This window comes from Coloeus monedula, assembly GCF_965178545.1.
Source record: "Coloeus monedula genome assembly, chromosome: 10".
Taxonomy (NCBI): Eukaryota; Metazoa; Chordata; class Aves; order Passeriformes; family Corvidae; genus Coloeus; species Coloeus monedula.
Window position 1 is genome coordinate 13,685,314 of NC_138790.1, and position 22,732 is coordinate 13,708,045.

General features: G+C 48.1%; 1 protein-coding gene across 1 annotated transcript; it reads right to left on the minus strand.

Moving 5' to 3' along the window:
* Positions 1-6,659: 6,659 nt before the first annotated feature.
* BDH1 (3-hydroxybutyrate dehydrogenase 1) lies at positions 6,660-22,730 on the minus strand. The gene is made up of 7 exons (XM_082288069.1): positions 22,609-22,730; positions 21,318-21,447; positions 18,245-18,317; positions 16,639-16,749; positions 11,516-11,657; positions 9,852-10,004; positions 6,660-8,511 (listed from the first exon to the last, which is right to left on the minus strand). Exons 2-7 carry the CDS (start codon positions 21,398-21,400, stop codon positions 8,042-8,044), a joined length of 1,032 nt encoding a protein of 343 aa, XP_082144195.1. The 5' UTR covers positions 21,401-21,447; positions 22,609-22,730; the 3' UTR covers positions 6,660-8,041.
* Positions 22,731-22,732: the final 2 nt, after the last annotated feature.

Genomic DNA, 22,732 nt, shown 5'->3' on the forward strand with positions numbered 1-22,732 from the left:
AGAGGGGGAGCAGCAGTCAGAAGATGCAGTCCTCTAGGGACCCAACATTTCCTTGGAAGGGGAAAGAAAAAGGCCTGATATTATTTTCAGACACCTGGACATTCTCCCACTCCTGCCTCTCCTGTGTGACCCCCTGTACGTGCCAGGCCACACCACTGAGCCCAGCCCACAGACATGTTTGCTCACAAGGAGCAGCATTAGCAGCAAACTCTCCATTCCAGGAAGAGAGCAGCAAAGCAAAGCCTCAGGTGCTGCTGGGCAGAGCTGTGTGTAAGTGGGCACCCAGGGCCAGGTCAGCTCCTGCACACAGACCTCGGGGCAATGTGAGAAGCTCTGGCATGGACCTTTGCTGGGAACAGAGCTGGTGATGCTCAGTGCCATGTGGGACATGTGACATTTGGATGGGATGCATGTCGTGGGAGGGCATCACAGCCCAGACACTGGCACCTGAGCCCTTCTGCTCAGCACAGCTTGAGAGTGGCCACAGCTAGAGAAAACCCCCAAAAATTCATGTTGCTGCTGCTTCACGCTCCACTTAGAGGAATTTCTGAAGGATTTTGGCCTGGGTTTCTGTTATGTTACAAACCAGAGCACAAATGCAGTGGGTCAGAAAGCCACAAAGGCATCTGTGTGCAGGATGCTGCCATGAGTTAGAGGCTGGGAGTGAAGATTGTGGCACAGGGCCTGGGTGCAGCAGCCAGGGCCACAAAGGGCCTTTCAGGGTGGTGGCTGGGCTCAGCCCCAGGGTGTGGTACCAGCCTGTGCCTGGCCAGCAGCACCGGTACATGGCTCAGCTCTGTCTGTGCTTTGTGCCAACACTGAATCGTCTCTGGTGGATGTGTCACCCCTTGTTCTCATCTGCCAGGGCTGAAAGGGAACTTTTCAAGGCCTGGGGATGATTGTTCACCTCCACCCAGCACTCAGGACACCCAGCTGGGCCACAGCACCTATGCAGGGGGCTGAAAGGACTCCAGAGAGTTCAATTCAGGGCAGGAACCTTGGGGACAGCCTGTCCTCCCAACCACCCTCCAGTGGCAGCCAGAGCAGGACACACACCCATCTGATGGTAGGATCCCTGTAACGTCCTCCAGATGCCACACTGTCCCCCACTGGCTACCCTGCCACATCCCTGTGTGCCCATCTCACCCTGCAGCATCCCTGCACCCTGCTGCCCCACGAAACACTCACCCACACCTCCCAACAGCACTGAGTCTGCACGGGAAACTTGCTTTTAGAAACAATAGGAGAAAATAAAAGTCTACCAAGCTCCTGAGAGCCCAGGAGCGTCTTGCTGCCCCTCCACCCCAACTCACCCTGCCAAGCCACTCACTCATTAGTGCTACAACACAGCTGGAAGTGCATTGATCTGGATGATAATTAGCCCAAGGGATCTCCCAGGAGCTGAGAAACAAGGGAGGAGTTCAGAAGGACTCGAAGGATGAGGAGGAAGGGTTGCATCCCTGGGAATGCTGTCCAGGCAGTATCAACCCAAGCAGGGCTGGGCTGGGTTGTGCCAGCGTTTGGCCCCCTCTTTCCTGTGCAGAACCCAGGTTTCCAGGCAGGCCAGTGGTGCTCCTGGTGGGAAGTGCTGCTCCACAGCAGGTGAGCTCCTTGCTGAGGCATGCAGTGCTACAGGAAACTCCTGCAGACAGCACAGAGAGGTAGGGCTGTCCCAAAACATCAGCAAATCCCTGTCTCCATGGGGTGGAAGGTGATTCCCTCATCTGCAAATATTTCTGCCAAGCATAGCTAATCCCCACAGAGCAGGCTCGGAGACGCAAGGAGCAGGGTGGCATCCAGAGGAGCTTCAGGGAAAGCATTGCCAGCCAGAGGAAAGCAGCTCGCTCTGCTCCTGCTGATCCAGCACCCTCTGCTGTGTGCCAGCACCCAGCCACAGTCACACCCACTACAGCCACATCCACAGGCTACAGAGGGACAGCAGGGACCTCTGCACAGGGAGAAGCAGCAGGAGGGTCAAGAAGCAGAGGCAGGACAAAGAGGGAGCCTGTGACCCCCTGGTGCCACCAGGACCATTCCCAAGTGCAGCAGGCTGAGTGTGAGCAGTGTCAGCATGCCAGGAGCATCCCCATCAGAGCAGATCTCCCCTTGCCCCTGAGTGCTGCTCTTGCCCTGAGCAGGATCATGGGCTCTGTCCATTGCAGAGAGGGGTCAGACTGGCATTGCAGGGATGAATCCAGACCAGTGGGGCTGAAGAGCAGCATCCGCCATCCCCACTCCAGATGGAATGCACAGCCATAGGCAGGGCTGAAATGGGGTCCTGAGCCATGGTCAGCATGGGGAACCCCAGCTGGCACTGGCAAGGTCCTACTGACCCATCAGGGAGTAAGATCTTTCTCTGGTTTTAAACTTATGGCAGATTCAGAGATGAGACATCAAGAATAACCCAAACCTTTTACTTAACTAGTCTATAATTTTTCTGGTCTCTCCTTCAGCCCAGTTGCACTTTGATTCTCATGACAACAAATAGCCCAGTTTCACTGTGTGGTAGATTGGATCCTGATAAAGTTTCCCACAATACCTCCAAGATCTCAGATAGGAGAGGCACCAAATACTCACCCTGTTTTCATGGATACAACAGAAAGCTGCTGCTTTCTGTGCTAGTAATACCCATCTCTGGGTGGGCTGGCTCCGATGCTCTGGCAGCATTAAGACTCCTAAGGCCTGAAAAACTGGCTGGAAGTCTCTGTGGCAATGTGTTATCTCACAAGATTTATGGTTCATTCTGCTCCAGGCAAAGTCAGAAATATCACCACAGTGATCACTCTGGATATTACTGCATTTTTAGGGTACTGCTCTGACATTCACAGCAGGGGAAGAAATGAGCATTTACACTTTCACCTCCAGCTCCAGCAAGGACCTTTCTGGGGGTTTGAGATGTGGTTATTCAGAGACGAGGTGAGCAGGCTCTGGTTGCTTCCCAACTTGCAATTCTGGCTAGAAAATAAAGTAAGCTTGTGCTCAAAGATGAATGCCTGCACAAGACCAGGAGGGGGATTTTAGTTTTGGACATAAAAGACTAAACTCATAGGACTAGACTGTTGGGAAAGACAAAACCTTTCTGCAGTGCCCCATTTGCTGATGGAGAGGTAAGCAGTGAGGGGAGCAAACACCCCAGGCACCAGCACACTGAAGCCTGTCAGACAAGCAAAGGGAGGACAGCCCAAAGTCCCTGGTGAGGCCTGCACCTGTCTAGGATGGCTGCAGGGAGGCTGCAATTCCCAGAGGGCACAGTTCCTCAGCACCACAGATCCCAACTGGTTTGTGGGTGGGCTGACCCGCTTGCTGCCCAGCTGAGAAACCAGAGCACCCCTGCTTTGGGAGAGTTCTGTTTCCCCAGGACTCATGTGGGTGGTGAGAACAGGTCTCCCAAGCTTTTCTGCTGAAGATGTCCCACATCACACAAGTAATTGCACAACCTTGTGCTAGGGAAGGGAGGGATAGGATGACTGGAAGAGGCTGTAGCCAGGTCCACTCCCTCTTCCACTTCATTATGGTGGCAGAGCCCCAGAAAGTCAGAAACACTCATATGTGATCAGGGACAGATGCTGACAAAAAAGCATCTTCAAATAACCACAAACAAAACACTATGTTAGCAAAAATTATTTTCAGATAACAACCTACATCTTAGTCAGACTCCTCACCCCTACGCTCCCCACAGACTGCAGGGAGCTGCCTGCTGGCTGTGGAAGCAGAACAGCCTGATTTGTGGTTTTCAGGCAGCCCTGAGGTCCTGAGACCCTTTGGAAGACAGAAAATGGTAGCCAGCTACCTCCACTGTCCCTCACTGGTTGCAGGAGAGCTGCAGGATGGCATCTGTGCCACTGCATGTCCCTTTCTGCATGGTGGGCATGGCAGTCCCCAGAAACACAGGCCAAGCTGACACCCCCGTGTTTGCCATCACCACCCTCCGTGCTGGCAGGGGTGGTGCTGAGCCTGCTCCAGGCAGTCTGTCCCTGCAGCTGACAGTGGAGATGTGCTGCCCCATCTGACTGCCAGCATTGGGGCATATTCACAGCGCCCCTTTCACCCACCACCCAGCAAGGGTCGTGATGCTCAGGTGATGGCTGGTGATAAGCAAGGGGTGGCCATCCGTGCGACTGGTGCACAGGCTGCTCCTGGCCTTGGCATCTCCTGCTTCTTGCACTCCTGCTCAGTGAGGAAGAATTCCCTGCTTGCTGCTTTGGTGGTACCAGGCCAGCACTTCCTCTTCTACAGGGAAGCGTCAGTTTAAGCCCACAGTACCCCAAGGCTGCACAGCTACATCGCTGTTGGGAAAGAGGGGAGAGAAACCAGTGCTGTGATCCTGAGCGGTACCTTCCCAGGGAGTGTCATCAGATCTGTGAGTTATGCTTATGATTCCCTTCTTGCTTTCTGGAAAGATACTTTCTTTCCAGAGCCACAGCCCCTGGAGTACCAGCAGCTGCACACATGCCTTGAAGCAAGGCCCCCTTGGCTTCAGTCCAACCTCAGAACAGACAGGGATTTGACTTTGTAGCTCAGTGACTGAGCCACTTTTATGTTTAGTTGAGGACATATTTAATTGTTATATTTAATTCAGTTGGGGAAGACATCCTGTGCTCTGCTGTTTAACAATGCCTGAACATGAGTGGTCCTTTCTGCTTTTCTGTTTCCAGAGCAGTCCTGTTTCCAAACTGCCACTCCAGGACCAGCCAGACCCACAGGGCTGAGACCCAGGAGGGAGCCTGGGCCAGACTCTGCCGGGATGTGGGAGCTGAGACATGGGGCTGGGAGCAGATCTCTTGAAGGTGTGCGAATTTCTGGTTGTGAGATGAACTCCTGGTTAACTGGGAAATCCCTGCACTTCATCCTGATAAGGTGGCAGTAAGGAGTCACTAAATGCTGGTACTCACCACCCCCATCATTAGGAGCAAAAAGTAGGTAGGACTTCTGAAGTGGATAGGACTTCATGATTTCCATATTATGGCTCAGAACAAGATGTAACAGCTGTAGTTAAAATTACTCCATCTCTGCTACTTCCCACCACCCAAGGGAAAGTTATTTTTAATTCCAGGTTGCCTAAGGGATACTGCACAGTGAGATCTTTTGCATCATTGCCAAGGGTCTTTGCCTGGCAAGAAATCTGGGAAGAGAGAGCCCTTCCTGCAGCCAGCTGGGACCAGACTGGAGCCCAGGTGTGGGCATGCCTACGGAATGACCTCTCCAGGCTCCCCAGCTCCTCCTGAGCAAGCAGAAGCTGCCACTGAGGCAGCCTTGAGAGTGCAGAGGACCAGGTGTCTGGCCAAGTCCTCTTTCATTCTTCTCAGTTTTCAAATAAACTTGGGCTGAAGCTATTCCAGAAGCTGCAGTGGCACTGTGCAGGCAGGACCTTGAGTGCTCTGAGTCAAAAGGACAGTCATGCAAACCCAGAGGGGATTAGCTTTTAATGCGCTTCTCAGGGCAAACCCTGAAATCGGGGGATTGCCAAGATCCCAGCAGGAAAACTAGCCAGCTTGCTGCCCTCCTGACCACAGATCCGCTACCAAACTCTCCCAGTGTCAGGAAAACTCACACAGAAATGTTGGAACAGCCATGGATGCACAGCAGCACCCCAGCCATTGCCTCCCCATCATATGAAACCACACAGCTCCATTACTTGCACAGCAGGGTAGCAGGACAGTCACACCTTGTCCGACCCTGGTGCGGTGGCACAGCTCCAGTTCCCTGAGGCCACCTCATGGGAGAGTTCAGGAGCCTCCAGAAGAGATGCTGTGTAGACATCAGAGCAGTTATCCCTGCTCAGCTTTATCCTTCTGGCTGGGAATGAACACGGTGCTGTTGGAACACCTGCTAGGTTTGCTCCCAGGGGTCTCTGAGCTAAACTGAGATATCCTGGCTGTGCACTCAGTTTCCTCTTCACTGATGTCTGTATTAAAACCCAGCAGCAAAATTGGGAGGTAGCATCCCAGCTGGAATTACACAATTTTTTATGCTACTTAGCATTTTAAGAGCTAAATTTTAGACTACAAGAACTTTCCTTGTAAAGGCTTTTCTCTCTCTGCTGTGTCACCTGCAGCAGACAGTGTTATCCAGGTGTTTTGCTCTGCTTTGCAATGAAGTCCTTATGCCTGCTGGGTAGTTCATACTCATGCTTTGTCCCAGAGAAGAGTCCTTGTGTTGGAAAACAAGGCAATAAGCCCTGTACTCAAGATACAGCTACCACTGCTGGGATTTTGGAGAAAATCAGGAAGGTCTGGAAACCAGCCTGTCTCTCCCTGGAATTTATTTGGAATCTGACAGTGACCTGTGGTGTGCTTCCCTGCTGAATCACTGCCAAAACCCTCCCTCTTCAGAGCTCAGTTTCCTTTCCTGATCCCTTAGGAATAATCCATAATAATCCTTTGTAATCTGCAAGAGTCCACTACAAATGCAGGTTTAAGAGCTGTGAATACCCAGAGTCCAGGGGTTATGCATCTCTGTCACGAGATGCAGGACACAGCTGGTACTCCTACAAGTCTTGCAGTATCCAGTGCAGCCATGTAAGGCTCAAGACTGCAAATGAGCCTGTGAATGATGTGTGCGTGTGTGTGTGTGTGTGTGTAACAGGCATGAACCTGACCACTATAGAATATGAGCCTTCACCTTACATATTTCAAAAATGAAGAGAGGGAGCCTCTGAATTTTGTTACCATTCATGTATACATTTATTAAGTCAAAGGAGTTTGATCATGTCACAGTATGTTACTAGAGCACATGAGATCTTTTCTTTTTAACTTCACTAACAATGGTTATTAATTATTTTTGCTTTTCAAACTTTAAAAAATTTACTCTTCCTGAATTCCCCATGAAAGGGTCTTTTTTTTTTTTCCTTTTCTTTTCTTAAAGTACAAAACAAATGTTTCTCAGACATGTAAACAACCATTATGGAAATGAGACTGCTCCTAAAGTTAACTTTATTGTTATGGATGTTCTGACAGATCTACATCATGTTGCATGTATTTCAGCTCAGTGACTCCTTCAATGGAGGTTATTATTGTTATTGTCACCTGTGCTGCTGTACTGGAGGCCTGGTCAGGGTTAAGGCCCTTCTGTGCAAGGTGCTGTACAAATACTTGGCTGTAACTGAGGTCCCTGGCAAGAAGGGTATTCACTGATGTGACTATAACCCACACGTAGCCCACTGGAGCTCCATCTGCTCCACAGCGTTCCACACAAATCACAGAAGCTCAAGGAAAATTCTTCTCCAAGCTAACTCTGGAGTTCATGTTCAGATCCCAGTGAAGAGAAGGGAAATGTCACTGCAGGCCAATCCTGACACCTGCAGTCCTGTGCGTAAAGCTGCTCACAGTCATGGGAATGCTCATAAGAGTAAGAAACTCCTGCGGGGAAAGTCTACAAGGTTGAGTCCCTGGGTCATTGAACTCCTTTGCAAGACAGCATGTGGGAAAAGCAGATTGGTTCCTTTTCTCTAATGTTTCATCAGTATAATTCTAAGAGAGAAAGGGACAGGGTCAGTTGCTCAGTTTCAGCACCTTGAGCATTTTGAGTTCTGATCCCCAAATTAAAGAGGTCTCTGCTCCGCCTTGGGCTACTGTGACCAGGCCTGGAAAAGTCAGCTGGACATTCTTTGTCATGAGGAAGCAGTGGTTTGCCATTTGAGCATGGAGGGAGTCTGTTTTATGGTGTGAAGGCTGCATCCTAGGCAGGAATTGTGAAGATTGTGTTCAGCCATCAGCACAAATTATTCTGAAAACACTTCAGAGCAATTGCAGTCTAAATAATGATTATAGCTTCATATTTGAGGTGAAAAAAGAAAGAATTACATGAAATAAACAGCAAAGAATCATTGTCCCTGCACAGACATAACATATTCCTGCCTATGAAACATCCCTTACAAATTACTGCCCTTTAGGTTATGTCAGATATTTAAATGAACCCTTTAGAGCTAAAATACAGTACTTTGAAATGAGGTTAGAAAAATTTAAGAAGGACTAATGGGAAGTGTGTACAAAGCTCTCCTTAAAACGAATTTCCCACCTGGGTAGCTTATGAGTGTGAGGCCTCAGTAGACGTAGAGCCGGTCTGCGATGGCAGCGGGCATGTGGGTCATGATCTGCATGCGCAGCCACCAGTAGTAATCCATGGGGTGGTAGCGGGTGTAGGGGGCCGTGGCGGTGAGCGCGTGCGCCACGCTCTCGATGACCGGCGAGGTGTCCCTCGAGCCACTGTTGCAGTATGACTCCATCTTGCTGACCTGCTCGTCGAAGTACTTCCTGCCGTAGTCCTTGCGCACGATCTCGGGGAGCTCATCCCACATTTTGTCGGCGATGGCTTTGATCCGCTCGGGGCTGTAGAGGTTGGTGCCGGCGATGAAGTTGCCGGGCTCCACAATGCTGACCATGACGCCCTGGGGCTGCATCTCATAGCGCAGGCAGTCGGAGAAGGCTTCCACACCGAACTTGGTGATGCAGTACGGTGACCGGGCAGGGCTGCCCATCCGCCCCATCATGCTACTGATGTTCACCACACGACCTAGGCAGAGGCCGGGCAGAGCGCAGCTGAGCCGTGGTACCTGACTTGGAGCGGGTACCTGGCACACACCACCCCACACATTCCTGAACGTGCATCCACCCACCCACCCACTAAGGGCTGCCTGGCAGAACTGCTCACGGCTCTGCCTGAGCAGTGCTGTCCTAGGCAATGGCCTTCAGGCAGAAGAACAAGCCCACTGCTTATGCTCCTTGGTTCATTCTACCTGAGGGAACAAGCACATGTGACACACAAAGCTCAGTGCTATGGGGAACACAGGAGAGGCTGGACACAGCCTGCAAGGGGTGAAACAGGATTGCTCTGCAACAATTTGGACTGAGCCCAGACATGTGAAAGTAGGAGCAAGGTAAGCTTCTGGCACCAAAGCTGAGCTTGTTTACTTGCAAATCAAAGGCCACTGGTGGCTCAGTGTCTGCTTCCCAAAAGGGAATGGATTGCTCCTGCCCCACCAATGGGCAGAGCAGCTTAAATCCACTGCACTCTTTTTCATGAGACAGCTGGGTTATGGCTCCAGGCAGAGAAGTCTTTCTCCCCTCCGGAAGCTATCCATTTGGGCTGGGGAAAATGCTGGTAAGAGGCCGTGGACGCTGTAGTCTAGGCAGAGGTTGGAGTTCTCTGCACTTTCTTTCAGGGCTCATTGCTAAGTTGTGTCAGAAAGAGAAACTCTGACCTCAGGACAACCTTCCATGGCTGCCCAGGCCACATCCAGCCCAGGTCTGCAGCACAGGGCAACATTGTTAATTCCTGTGGATGCCTCAAGAGTGAAAAATACCTTCATTTAGTCAGGTAGCAGGCCCTAGCACAGGAAAACTTTTGCCCCTTGATGCTGAGACCCCTGCAAGCTCCAGGTCTGCATGCCTTTGTTGTACAACCCCCTCTTCTCCTACATCACAGCTCCCAGAGCAACAGTGCAAAACGACAACTTCCCTGCAAGAAGCTTTTTACACTGCTGCTGCCCACCCTGCCACAGCTGGTTTTCATACAGCAGGCAGGAATGCTCCTGGCACTGTAATTTAGTGTGAGCTGCAGCTTCTGAACAGGTAAAAGACGGTATAATGGATGTGTGGGATGTTGCAGGAGAAGGCAGCATATATGGGAAAGAGAAATAATAACTGGTTTTCAGGCCTGCTGCCTTGCTGTGTAACTCAAAGAGGTGAGGCAATCTGTGTGTCTGCTGGGGGCCACATTCAGTCTGTAAAGGTAGGAAGGTGGCCAATGGCACAGAGAGAAGTGCCATAGACCTTCTGGCCCCTAACACAGCCAGATGTGGCAGGATGAGGGACCTGCTACAGGGAGAGCCAGTCAGGAACTCTGCCACTCACCCTTTGACCTCCGGATGAGCGGGAGGAAAGCCTTGGTGGTTCGCACGGTCCCCCACAGGTTCACTTCAGCTACCTCCATGTAGGTGTCCATGCTGGTGAATTCAACTTCCCCAAATGTGGAGATCCCGGCATTGTTTACCAGCCCCCAGAGCCCTACAAGACAAAAAATCACACACCATTACTTGTGCTAATAGATTATTGAACTACACAAGGGAGCTTTTCATTATAACTTGTGATGGTAAAGACCAGATAGAAAAGAGTCCAGAGCACACTTTAGTCTCCTGAGCAAATATAACCCATGGGGATCTGCCTGTGTCACCCAAATCTGCAGGCACAAAGTACTGTGAATGAGGCTTCCCAGGAAGTTCTGAGCCAGCAGAGAACTTTAACCTTGTCTAAGCTGTTCTCCTTGCCACTCTCTTTTTATCCATAGTGATTTTTTAAAAGAAGCAAAGTATACAATGCAAATAACAAGAACAGGAATGACCTTGTAAGAAACAAAAGAGTAATTCTTTCAAAGTAAAATCCCTTCTGTCACCATAAGAACTAGAGTGTCTGCAGTGCTAGGAAGGAGGGTGTAGGCATGGGCGAGCATGCATGCCATGGCCTCTCCCTTTTACTCTGCTGCAACCAAAATGGCAATAATTGAAGCTACCTACTTACGTGGCAATAAAAAGAAAGATTAAAAAGGAATTTTGAAAAAAATGCACTCACTTCATCTAGTATTCTAATTGTATAGGAAACATGATGAGAAGAGTCTGAGAAGGGCTTCTATCAGGCTGTTTAGAAAACTCACTGTTATCTGTTGAATGTGTCCAGATCTGTTATCAGAAAAAGCCCAGAAAAGGCAACTTCATCCTGGCCTGTTCTTGAGAACACAGAGCTAGAAAACTTAATTTATACAGAAGATCCATTCAAAAAAATTAAATACAAAGAAAATCAAAAGAACTAGGTTTGCAAAATCCGAACCAGAACATTACTGGTTGTTCTGCTTTAAAACAACCTTGTGTTGAATGTGGATATCCTGTAGGAGAAAAATGTACTTCACCAAAGGGTGGAAAGGTTTCAGAAATGTATGAGCAAAGGCAATTTTCACAGTACTGGAGCAGAATTTGCTGTCATCACCTCAGTGGAACGAAGTGGGCAGGCTAAGAAAATCAGTACAGCTACCCCCTGCACTCTAAAGGGTAGTATCTACAATAACATTAATGATACCCAGCTGGCTTCACAGGAAATTCTTTGGAAAACCTCTCCATTTCCTTTCCCTTTTGAAAGAGTGGGGGAGAAACTTCCATTGTTAATTCCCAATCTTTGGGCACTGGGCAGGTTTTACAACAGAAAGGGAGTCACAATAAACTTCAGTTCACGGGAACAAAGCACTAATCCTAGAGCCTTGAATACCACTCTGTTTTTGCCAATGTCCCTACAGGAGCTAGTGGAGAACAAAGCAGGTTCCTTTGTAGACGCTGTGTGAAGTGGGAAGCTCCTTTCTGATTTGGCACAATATCCAAACAGGCCAATTGCTCTGCCCTCCTGCCCCTCGAAGATTTGTGTCCTTCAGTCACATGCTCAGCTTTGGAAATATGCCCTGACAATGCTCTTGGAGCCCAGCCGAGGGAGCTCCTGCCCCCTCTGTCACCTCAGAGCCCACTGCATGCACCCACCTTTCTCTGGGTCCTCGAGGCTGTTTTGCACATGCTCCACTGCCCGATCCATTTCTTTGCTGTCACAGACATTGAGCTGGACAGTTCTCATTCGATCACTCTTCATGTCATCCAGTTCCTTGGAGCCACCCTCTCCCTTGTCCTAGAGGGGAAGAAAGTGCTGCTTTGAATCTGGCCAAAGAGTCTGTGCAGAATATCAAATACAAAGCAACCAAGCCAAAGAGTGCACAGGGCAGTCACAGAATAATCAGGACAGTCCTGCAGCTCTAGGAGAAAGGGGAGTAGACAGGGCTGGTCCTGCAGAATACTATTCCTCAAGCATCTGGTACAAGTCAGCTGGTACAAACTGTTTCAACTACCAAGAAAGCAGCCAGAACTTGATCTGCCCCAGCAAGGCAATCAGCAAGCACCCCTTGCCCAGTACATGCTCCTGAGGCCAAGCTATGTCCCACTGCTGCAGCAGTGGGAATGTGGTGCCATTCACACGGGGCAACTCGATTGGGGGGGTATGGCGTAAAACGGCCACTGAGGAGCTGCACACTTAAATTGCATGTGCTTGTTGGTCACAGTGCCAGCTTTGGGAGCAACAGTCTGAGAAGAGGGACTGCTGCCCACTGCTCTCTCCCTTCAGCTGGTCTATACACGGGTTTCCAGGCAGTGGGAGCCATAACTACTGCTTCCAAAGCACTGCTACAGAGTCCGATCATCGAGAGTCTGGCCAGCCTGTTTGCTAGCAATTCACCCTGGCATCTTCTCCAGCATCTTGCTCTCTTCTCTGCCTCCCCCTGTCAACTTTTTCTCACTCTCATTTCCCGTCTCCACTCCTTTTTTTCTCAGCTCAGAACAACAGTTTCCCCCAGTACACATTCCCTCACAGCCCAGCAAGTTTACTGCAGCCAACCCTTGAGATACTTTCACATGGGCCAGACATTGCTAGCAACAAGGCTGCCATGCGCAGAGCTCATCCCTTTGCAGTGGTGAAGCCTAGCCATGGTGCTTCCAGAACACAGAAACAGGATGTTAGGATGAGATTGGGACTATACCTGAATCATTCCCATGGTTATAAGTTACTGGACTGTGCTGGCCAATCCAGAGTACTTTTGTAGAGGATGGTGAGATATACATCTGAAAATGATCAGATTTTGGGAACATTCCTGTCTTTACTGTAAGAAGCTCCTTCAGTATAATCCCTCATTAGAAGACTGTTAAGTCCCCTTTAAGAGGCTAAACATGGAATATTTCCACAGGATCATCTGCTCAGCTCTTCCTCCCCCACTGCTCAACTTTCCAGGTAGCCTCGCTCACTGTGTCTGCATCAGCAGGCAAGCATCAGAGTGCACTTCACTCCTGACAAATAAGGGCTTTGGGCTAGATAGCTGTTTTCCTCTGAGCCAGAACAGGCCAGGACTTCATGGCAGGCCTGTTTCCTGATTGCTGAATGACTTTAGTTTGCCCTGGGCAACTCAAGTCACAGGTGCTCCCTGTCAGATGCCAGCAGGCAGTTGTCAATGAGACAGAGCTTGTCTGCAGTCTGAGCCCAGGCTGCCCACCTGTCCCTCAAGTTAGAGTTCCCTTCTGAGACCACACCTTAGATACCACATGAGGGTGGCCATACAACCCTGTCTCTGTGCCACCTGTCTTCCAAAAATCCTTCTCCTGACTCCTCTCACTCCTGTGCTTATATACTGTGCTCACAGACATTTCACTCATATAACTACCTAACATGTCCTCTGTCTTCTTCTCCATGCTTCCATATTCCATCACAGACTGTTAACACCAGTTAGTGTTTGTCCTTAAGAGAGGCTATCTACTGATTCTCTCTTCCTAGGGAAGCACACTGCATACAGAAAGGAGGTTAAAAGTCTCATGTGCAGTTTAATGGCGGTGTGACTGAAGAGTTTGGTGCTAAGTTCACTGCTCACTCAAAAGCACTGCAGTGCCAAAGCAGTCTATATGGCAAAGCACTGGAAAGTACAAGTGGCAAATCTGGGAATGCCAACAGGGAATCAGCAAACGCAAACATGCAAGTCTCTTGAAAACAGCATATATCACTAAAGCAAAGAAGGAAAATGAGGCCAAGGTCCTTCTTTCCCTGATTGCAATTCTATGAGGTGCTACAAAATCTCTGGGCTACACCAGCCTTAGAGGTCTCATAGCTCTGCTGGGACCTTTACAGCATCCTCTTCCTCAGCGCTTACAGGGTTGGCTCTGCAAGCCAACTCCCTCCTGCCCTTCCACCCACGTGCAGCTGGATGCTTGGAAGGGACTCCTGGGGCTGGGATCCTGGCCAAGAATTGGACTCTGGGTGTTAGCCCACACCCACAAGGCCATTTCCCTGGCTTTCAGCAAGGGCAGATGGGAGATGTTTAAGTCAGGCACTTGGTGACTGTGTCTCCTGGCAGGGGATGCAGCCTGTCCCACAATCCCCAGGCCCATACACAGCAGTGAAAGGATCTTCTCAAGCTACAGCAGGACACCAGTGCATCTCTGCTGCCAGCCCCAGGGCACACTGTCCCCATGGCAAGAGGGGCCAGCTTCTGCACATTGAAAAAGCACATTGTTGCCTTGCCCTCCTCTTTCCATGGTACTCTCTGGGGCTCCTGAGCTTCAGCTTGTATCTATATCAGTGTGTCCTTGGTCTCTAACATCCTGTGGCTCTGAGCACTCCTGTGAAGCTCTGCACAGAGAACCTCTGCCTTCTCATTCCCCTGCAAGCCACAACAGGCCTGAGCACACACAGCAAAGCAAACAGGGGTTCCACCACACTCCTGACAAGAGAGACAAACATCACATATGTCTACTGGTAACAGATACTGATGGAAAAATACCTTCTTCATCTTGCGTCAGCTGGCTTCTCCATATATTAACCAAAGAGGAAAAAATCAGACAGCTGCAGCATGAGTGTTCATTGGATCCAGTCTACCACTGTCTTTTGGCAATGCACCATCAACACAACTCTCACATGAGTATATTTGCCACTGAAAACATTAGGAAGTAACTGTGTGTGAAATAGCACACTGTTAGCACAGATCCATCCTTGGGCTCCCCTCAGTCATGACTCTTCACTCCTCTCTCACATTTCCATCAGTAAAATTAGTGAGGTGCTCAGGATCTGGCCACTCTAGGAAACCTTTCCTAATAAAGAGGCAGCACTGCACATATTTTTAATCTGCAGTAAGGATGTGGCATTCCTAAGAACAGTGCATGCCCTGAGGACACAGTGGCTCCCCAAGCTGCAGTCTGCTTCTGATGTGCAGGTGTGCTGTGAAAAACAAACCCACGGAAGTGGCACTGAAGTTTCAGAGTCATTTCCTCTGCCTCGGGGCTAGGTCAAATATATCCAAGCCAAAGATTATGTTGCTTATTTCTACCTCCACTTTTATCTAGCATCTAAAAACACAAAAGTTTTTCTGCTGCTAAAATCAGCACCAGCAATGATTATACTCTGATAAGAATTCTGCTTACAGTTGTGCTAGAAAAACCTGTGGCACAGTGAGAAATCAGCTCAGTCTCCTGGAGCTGTTTTTGTTCTACATAAAGTATAATGGCCTGAAGACACACAGGAGGCCATGCAGCTAACTAAGGAGCTTTGGCATTTTCCAGTGTTTTCTGATGACAACTGCTACCATTCTTGGTATGGCCACACAGATTTTGGAACATGGGGTGTGAGTTCAGCTAAATTGCAGAGTGATACTGCAAAGCTTTCTGCTGTTTTTTTCTGTGAGGAAGTAAATCTTGATCAAAGTCAAAAAGATTTCTGGCATGCTGCTACATGTCAGCTTATGTTGAAATTGTCAGAGGCCAAGATGTTCCACTAACAGGCATTCAGTAGAACAAGTACTTCAGACACCAAAAATAGAAGGGAGATTTCAGTAACAGATATGTCCACTGACAATTGTGCCTTTTTAGCAGCTCAGACAGAAGAAACGAAACCCATAAGTAACTTTGCAACTCTGAAATTTTTCACTTCTGTCAACATAGAGGGAGACTATTACTCTAAACAGTGTTTTTTAAGTCTGCAGTGTTCTTACATTCTCTAATGTTGATCTTCAGTTAGAAAAGCTGAGTAGAAACATCAAAAAAGGACTCATCTACCCTCTCTCTTGAGCCCTTTCGAAAGGCAGCAGTTTGTACCAAGTGTCCTGTTCCACTGTGACGCCTGTAGAGGGAGCCCACGTTAACAAATGAATCCTTGGCCCAACACTGAGACTCAAGACCCAGCGTTATCGAGACAAACACATATTTTGAAAAAATGTAGCAGAAACAAGCTACCAATTTAAGCAAAACTTAGTAATAATGCAAAAAAAAAAAAAAAAGAGTGGAAAATCGGATAATATTAAAAAATACCTGGCAAATTCTCTTTAAATAAAAGATATGTTTATAGTTATGAGTGAGCTAAAAGATTAGATCCAAATAACTGACCCATCCCAGGATATCCTGAGGAGTAAGTTTGTTTCTGTTGGGAAATGGCCACGCAGCTAAAAAAAGTGCAGTGCTTCGTAAGGAAAGAGAGACTAAAACTCTCTCCAGTTCTCCATGACCATCAATGCTTTGCCCCACCAAGTTCTCCTTCAGAGAGTATCAAGGCTGTGTCACTAAGATGTTTGTGGCCTGATTCTTCTCTCACTTGCACTAGTGGGACTCCATCACCTACCCAACTATTTCAGGAGACCCCCAATACACACATGGCATGGCTGTACTCATGAATATAGAAAAACATGCTCACACCACATGCCATAAAATTGCTGGTGGCTTGGTGTATGTCAAAATTAATCAAAATAAGCCCTGAATAAATATATACGGTCTGAGAGAGGGGCCAAAGGCCCAGACACAGCCTGACCCCAAACTTTGCTTATGGTTAAGCCTATAAAATCAGATTTGGGGTTCCAGCTCATCAGACATGGAACAGACCACAATGTTGTGATTTAAGTAAGAACCTTCCCTATATACCATTCAGTCCTGGTTCCTCTCCGTGAAATTCAGGCACCCATGTCTTTCCCTTTGGGCTACCAACCACTCTCCCTCTCCTTGGCAGAAAGCTGTGCAGCGCTGAGAGGGAAGACTGGATTTGTTATGTGGCAGTGCACACGCCCCAGGTGAAGAACAGTTTTTGTTTTCCCTACCTTTTGCAGGCAGCCAGCATAAATAATGAAACCTTTGTCATGCAGGTGCTTGGCCAAGGCAAATCCAAATCCTGAGTCACAGCCTGTTATAAGCACAGCTCTGCTGCCAATCTGCAAAACAAAACAGAACAAAATGCACTGGAATTGAGTATTTGAAATCAGTGATTTGCAGTACACAGAACAAATCACATCCTTGGCTAGAAGCAGTCTGTTCCAGGGATGTTCTCTACACTCACTGCCAGCTACTGCCACCCAGTGCCTCCTGAACACAAGAAGCGATGGTTTCATACCAATTTCATCCAGTGAGGCAGGATCACTGTCCTCCCAACACAGAGGAGTTCAGCACCTCTGGCAACAGGCTTCCAAGGCAAACAGACCAAGCAAACCACCATGCTCTGGCAGTTCATACCCATCTTGAAATCTGAAAATATATCAGACAGTTCCCAAGACATGTTTTCCCTTCATCAGGAACTGTTCCTATATGCTCAAAGCAGGCAGGAGTCCACTCTTCTGTGCACGCAGCCCACAGGGCATGGAGAAGACAGTTTGACTGAAGAAAGGATATGGTTTAATCTTACTGACTGCTCACTCATCTTTCTCTCTCTAGCACCTATCTAGAGCCGGGTTCTAAAACCTAAGAAGAATCAATTGGGGTTAATATATGAAATTAAGACAAGTTGGTCATCACTATTTTTGTCTGGTTGGGTTTTTTTGGTCTTCCTATTTTTCCAACTTACAATTTAAATGGAAGTTTACCACCTTCCCTCTCCAAAATTTTTTCTAACCCAAAGACAGGCAGCAGTTAAATAACAAGCTAAAAACTGCATGGCGCATCAGACAGTCCAACGGCAACAATTGTACCTCCAAGGTGCTGCTGTGGGTGGGATTAGGTAATAATTGCCTGCAATTCACTCTGACTCATCTCCTTTAACAAACTATAAATTTGGCTTTCCCCAGCATATGCAAGGACAGATCAGCGTGGAAGCTGGGTGGAAGTAGGGTGGAAGCAGCAAAGGCCGCTCATGCTGGAAGCCCAGCAGTGATGCAAGGATCATGACTGAGTTCCTCCAAAACTCTGTTCCAGAGTTACGGAGCAAGCTGTGTGTGCTCTAGCACTGCTGCAGTGCTGAACTCTGTATCACAAGACAAGATGACAAAACACTCCTCTCCTTTCCTTTTGCCTGGCACTGTTTCTGGTAAGTCAGTAACTTCAAGGAGAGGGCTGCCAAAAAGGGCCACTCTCCAGATCAAGTGGTGAGGACATACTAATTTATTTACATGTTTTTAAACCATACTGCAGAAAGAGTGCTTTATTAAGAATTTGTCATGCAGATTCCCCCACTCTAAAGTGGAACATTTCATCTGCTGAGTGAGTTCCAAAAATAGAAAAAACCCACTTGTATGATTGTTTATTTCCATCCTTAGCAGCACATACCGTGCTACGTCAATGGAAGCTCGGTGCTAGGAAAGAATGTGGAGTATGCTCAGGAGGTCCAGCTTGGAGTCTTTCTGGCAAATTGGAAAGACAAGTTTGGTCACCAGGCTTCAGGGAGCTTAAAACCCCAGCTCAGCAGAATCAGTTCCTGGAAGGCACAGTCACACTCACCTGATCGACTTCATTTGCATAAGAGCGGCTGCCACATGGGGATAAGAGAGGGAAGGAAAATCTTTTCATGGGCCTGTTAGAAAAACCCAAAACAACAGAACAGTCAGATGTGGAATATCTTGTCCATACCCTGCTGCAGTAACAAATACATGAAAAATGCAGTTCTGCCTACATACATGATGTAGACTGTCATTTGGGAAGACAGAATCTAGTCTACAGGTCTCCTTAGTCTGAGCCTGTGTTTCCTACAGTATGAAACATTTGTTTTTCTAAAGACCTTGATGCTATTTCCAGCCGCAGAAGCTGTCTGGGTATTACAAAGTATTCTAAAATAGCTCCTGGTCTGGAGGCACAGAGCTACTTGCACCCACAAAATGGGCAGTGCAGTGTTTGCATTTTCAAAAGCAACAACACCCTCACTTAAGAGTTGCACAAACTTGGGGTATGGGAAGTTATTCATTTGCCTGCTGAAAGTATTCTGCTGTGGCTTTGTCTCTGATACCCAGCCTGAGCCTGAATTTGATTGGATTTGTCTCACTCCTCATCCTTATTTCATCCTGGATGACACCTCTTCCCCTGCAGTGTCTACCCATTAGATACTCTTAGATTTTACATCCCCTTTTTGCAACTGTTTAAGCTAAGAAACACTCTGAGCAATACCTGCCATGCAGATCTGAAGCTCCTCCGCATAGTATGTCTGACTCCCAGAAGACAAAACATGCTCACAAAGACAGACCAGAGCAAAGCCACAATGCCTTCCAGGAAATAAGATTCCATTTAGAAAAGCTATGTTACACAGTATCATCATGCTGTCATGAGTCTTGCCATCATTCATCAAAACTGAGCCTGAATAACAAATCAGTGACCCCAAGCTCTGTCCTTGTCAGCCACCTCTCTGACTTTATCAGCTTTTTCATTTTGCTTTGGGCACTGACATTGCCCTCCTGGAGTTTCCCTTAGACTTGCTGTACTTCACCTACCCTCTGGCTCCTCTAACAGCATCTATTCTTCCCAGAGCTTATCTTGCAGGCTGCTTTTCTGCCTTCTAAGTAAATTTGCATAATCATTCACAATTATCTCCAGCTCAGACATCACAGGCTCTCCTAGGGTGACCTGTGTTACACCGCACAGCACCTTGCAGACACTCTGGCCTCTGAGCCATATTTCAGGAAATCAAGGGATCTGTGAAGGCAGAAGCTTTGAACTAGATGGGAAAGGAGATGACATATTCAGGCAGTGGTGTTCACTCACCTTCCTGCAACAGTTAGTTTTTCTAACTTAAGAGTGTCACAAGCCAAATCAGCTCTTCAAACAGCTATAGCAAACTTAATTGCTGCAAAGGTCAGACCCCAGGCCAAGTGTGTGTGTTAACATCACTGACCTGCAATCCTGGATTGAAACCTTTACCTTGACAATAAGCTTCTTAAAGTGCCCAGAAATGTTCATAACATTTCTTTTAGCTGAATGAACTGTTTTTATTTTTCAGTGTCATGTTTGGTCCTGTTATTTCACTGCGGAGCACTGATTTGCTGCACTCAATTCACAATAAACTGTAGAGAATACCCACTTGATGTTCTGCCTACCTCGACCTGAAGGCAAGGGCAAAAGAAAAAAGGATGCTGGCTGCTGATGAGCAGGAATGTCATCAGCAGAAACAGCCAGGAAGCAATGTGAGCCCCCACATGGTACACTAACGTACCACAAGCCAATTTTGTCATTCTGCATCAATGAATTCCAGAGACCACAACATAGACTTTCAGAATGCACAGATGGTCCTCAAATTGAATCTGTGCTTGTAACCATGCACTGGCTTTTGTTCAGTTCCATGAAAAAAAGGAGTCCTCAGTTTGAAGAGTCAAGTACACAAATGGTAGTTCAGTGCATTAAGACACTGGCACAGTGGCAGCACTGCCTTTCAATGAACAGCTGGATTTCCACTGCAGGTTTAGCAACTTGTGGGGACTTGCAAACACAACACGGTTTTGCCCTGAGTACAAGACACACAAAGCACAAATACACAGTAGGCAAAACAGACGACAGAAGAAAAAAAAAACAAGAATATGCTGAAAATTCTTTCCTTAAGTTAATAAAACATTAGTTCATATTTTTAAGGCCACAGCAGATTCCTGCAGGTGAACTCTGGTGTATGTGGAGCAAACAGAAGATAAAAGACCTACATCTGTTTGCACAGGAAATCTCTAACAGCTTAGCTATCTACAACACCCTGTTCCCAGAACCACCCTTGACCATGATGATGCTGGACATCACTATCAGCAGCAGTAGAACACTGGAGGTGACAGTTCTTGTTAAACAGGCCATGAGCCACTTTTAAATGCCTTATGTACAATTAGTGGCACACACAGCTGTTTAGAACCTCGCTCTAAAGCAAAGCCAGGGAAAGCACTCAATTCGCTCTGAATTTGGACTAATAGGGTTCCAATCAAACAGTAATATAAATGCTGGGGTTTTTTCACAGCTAGAAATTAGAATTACATAGACAATTTTCTGTTCATTTGCAGAAAAAAACAGCTTAATTACTCAGGCCACCTCCATTTCTGACTAAAACCCTCCCTCTCAACTTTCTCATTTCATGTGATTCACTGCCTCTTTAATGAAGTCACAGAAATATGTGACAGTTTCTTGCACTGAAGCAAGGCCTACTTGCTGATATTAAAAAAAAAAAACCTTGATGGACACTGAATTAATGCTCTACTCTGAAACTTTTTGACTGAAGTGTGAAAAAAAAAAAAACATGTTGCCAACCCCTCCTTGCATATAGAGTCCATCTCTGCTGTGCTCAGCTCAGTGACTGAACCCTGGCACAGGCTGTCCAGGCAGGTTCTAGAGTACCCATCCTTGGAGATACTTAAAAGCCACCTGGACCCAGTTCTGGGCAACCAGCTTGAGGAGGCCCTGTTGTAGCAGGCGGGTTGGACCACATGACCTTCAGAAGTCCCTTCCAACCTCAACCACCTTGTGACTCTGTAAATAAACTGTCCCATTGAAGTCAAGTGAGTCTGTGACATGTGCTTTACGTAAGATGTCACTTCTTCTTTTCCACCAAGTTACTTACCTAAAGCCATTCCCTGGGTCCTTGAAATTCAGTGCTTTCACAGAGAAGTTCAAGAGAGGGCGGGACAGCTTGGTGGCCAACATGTTTTCAACTAGCACACTCTACCAACAGCAAAACTGTTCTTCCTTAGCTGCAACACAAGATAGCACCTCTGTTTTCGTTGCTCAATTATTTTGTAAGACGTGCTGACTCCATGTATTTCAACAAGAAAAAGTCCAAAGGAACTCATCTTTTCCCCTTGCAGTCCCTCACACAAACAGCTCAACATTCAGCAGCCCGAGATGCTTTTAAATATGGAAAAGCATTTTAAGTAAACTACCAAGCAGTGAGCCATTTAAAGAAAATGTCAGTTTCTCCTTTTTAATGCATCTTTAACTGATTTCTCTGAAACAGGTAAAAATTAAGGTACACATATGGAATATATTATTTCAAGTGAGCTGTATGAAATAACTCTAAACAAAAATAAAACTTCAAGTCACAGGTGATGTTATGTTACATGTTTAAAAAGCAATCCTTAGCTTTACAGCTAGTACAACCACGCAGTTAAAAATACATTTTTTTGTAATTAAGTAGCTGGTGGTGCTGGACTAAGCCGAGGGAACCAACAATAAACTCATTACAGGGTGAAAACAGCTCAAGAACAAGACTTAGGCATGGAAAGTCAACTTCAATCATATTTATCTTGGATAAAACTAATCCAAGGCACAAAAAAACCATCTCCCAGCCCCCTTTACTGAAGCTGAGAAACGGTATTTAATTGTTAGGGGTGGTTTGCATCTCTGCCGGAGGCTGGGCCGCCGCCGCGGCAGCTTCGGGGCCTGCTGGGAACCAGGCCTGGGTCGAAAAACAGTGAAATTACTGCAGAAAGAACAGCGGTGGGCACCAAGCTGGGGAGGGAGGGAGTGGACAGGGCTCAGGAAGCTCGCTGGCCCGGCTAATCCTCAGAAATCCCGGTGGTTTGACCAAATTCGGGAGCACCGTTGGTGTCCCCGCAGGTTTTTGTGAGGTTTGCAGTGACGGGGCGAGGCCTCAGGTCCGTTGCAGGTTCCGTCGGCCCGGCCCGGCCCAGCCCTCTCCGGGACGCGGCTGCCGCGGTCCCAAACGCGCTCACGGCCCGGCCGAGACACCGCGGCCGCCCAGGCTTGCGGCGGCTGCGGGAGGGGCCGCGCAGAGGAGATGCCCGCAACCCCCCGCCCGCCGCGGGAAAGGTCACCGTGCGACCCGGCTGCCAGAGCTCCGCGGGGGCCGCCGCGACCCACCCCGGCCCGCCCCGCGGTCACCCGAGCGTTACCTGGAGCCGGCGGGCGCCGGGCGCTGCAGCCGTTTGAATGAGGCTGGGCTGGGGCCGCGGTGCCGGGCGCGGCGGGGGGCGGGCCGGGGGCAGGGCCGGGGCGGCAGCGGCGATAGGCTGCGGC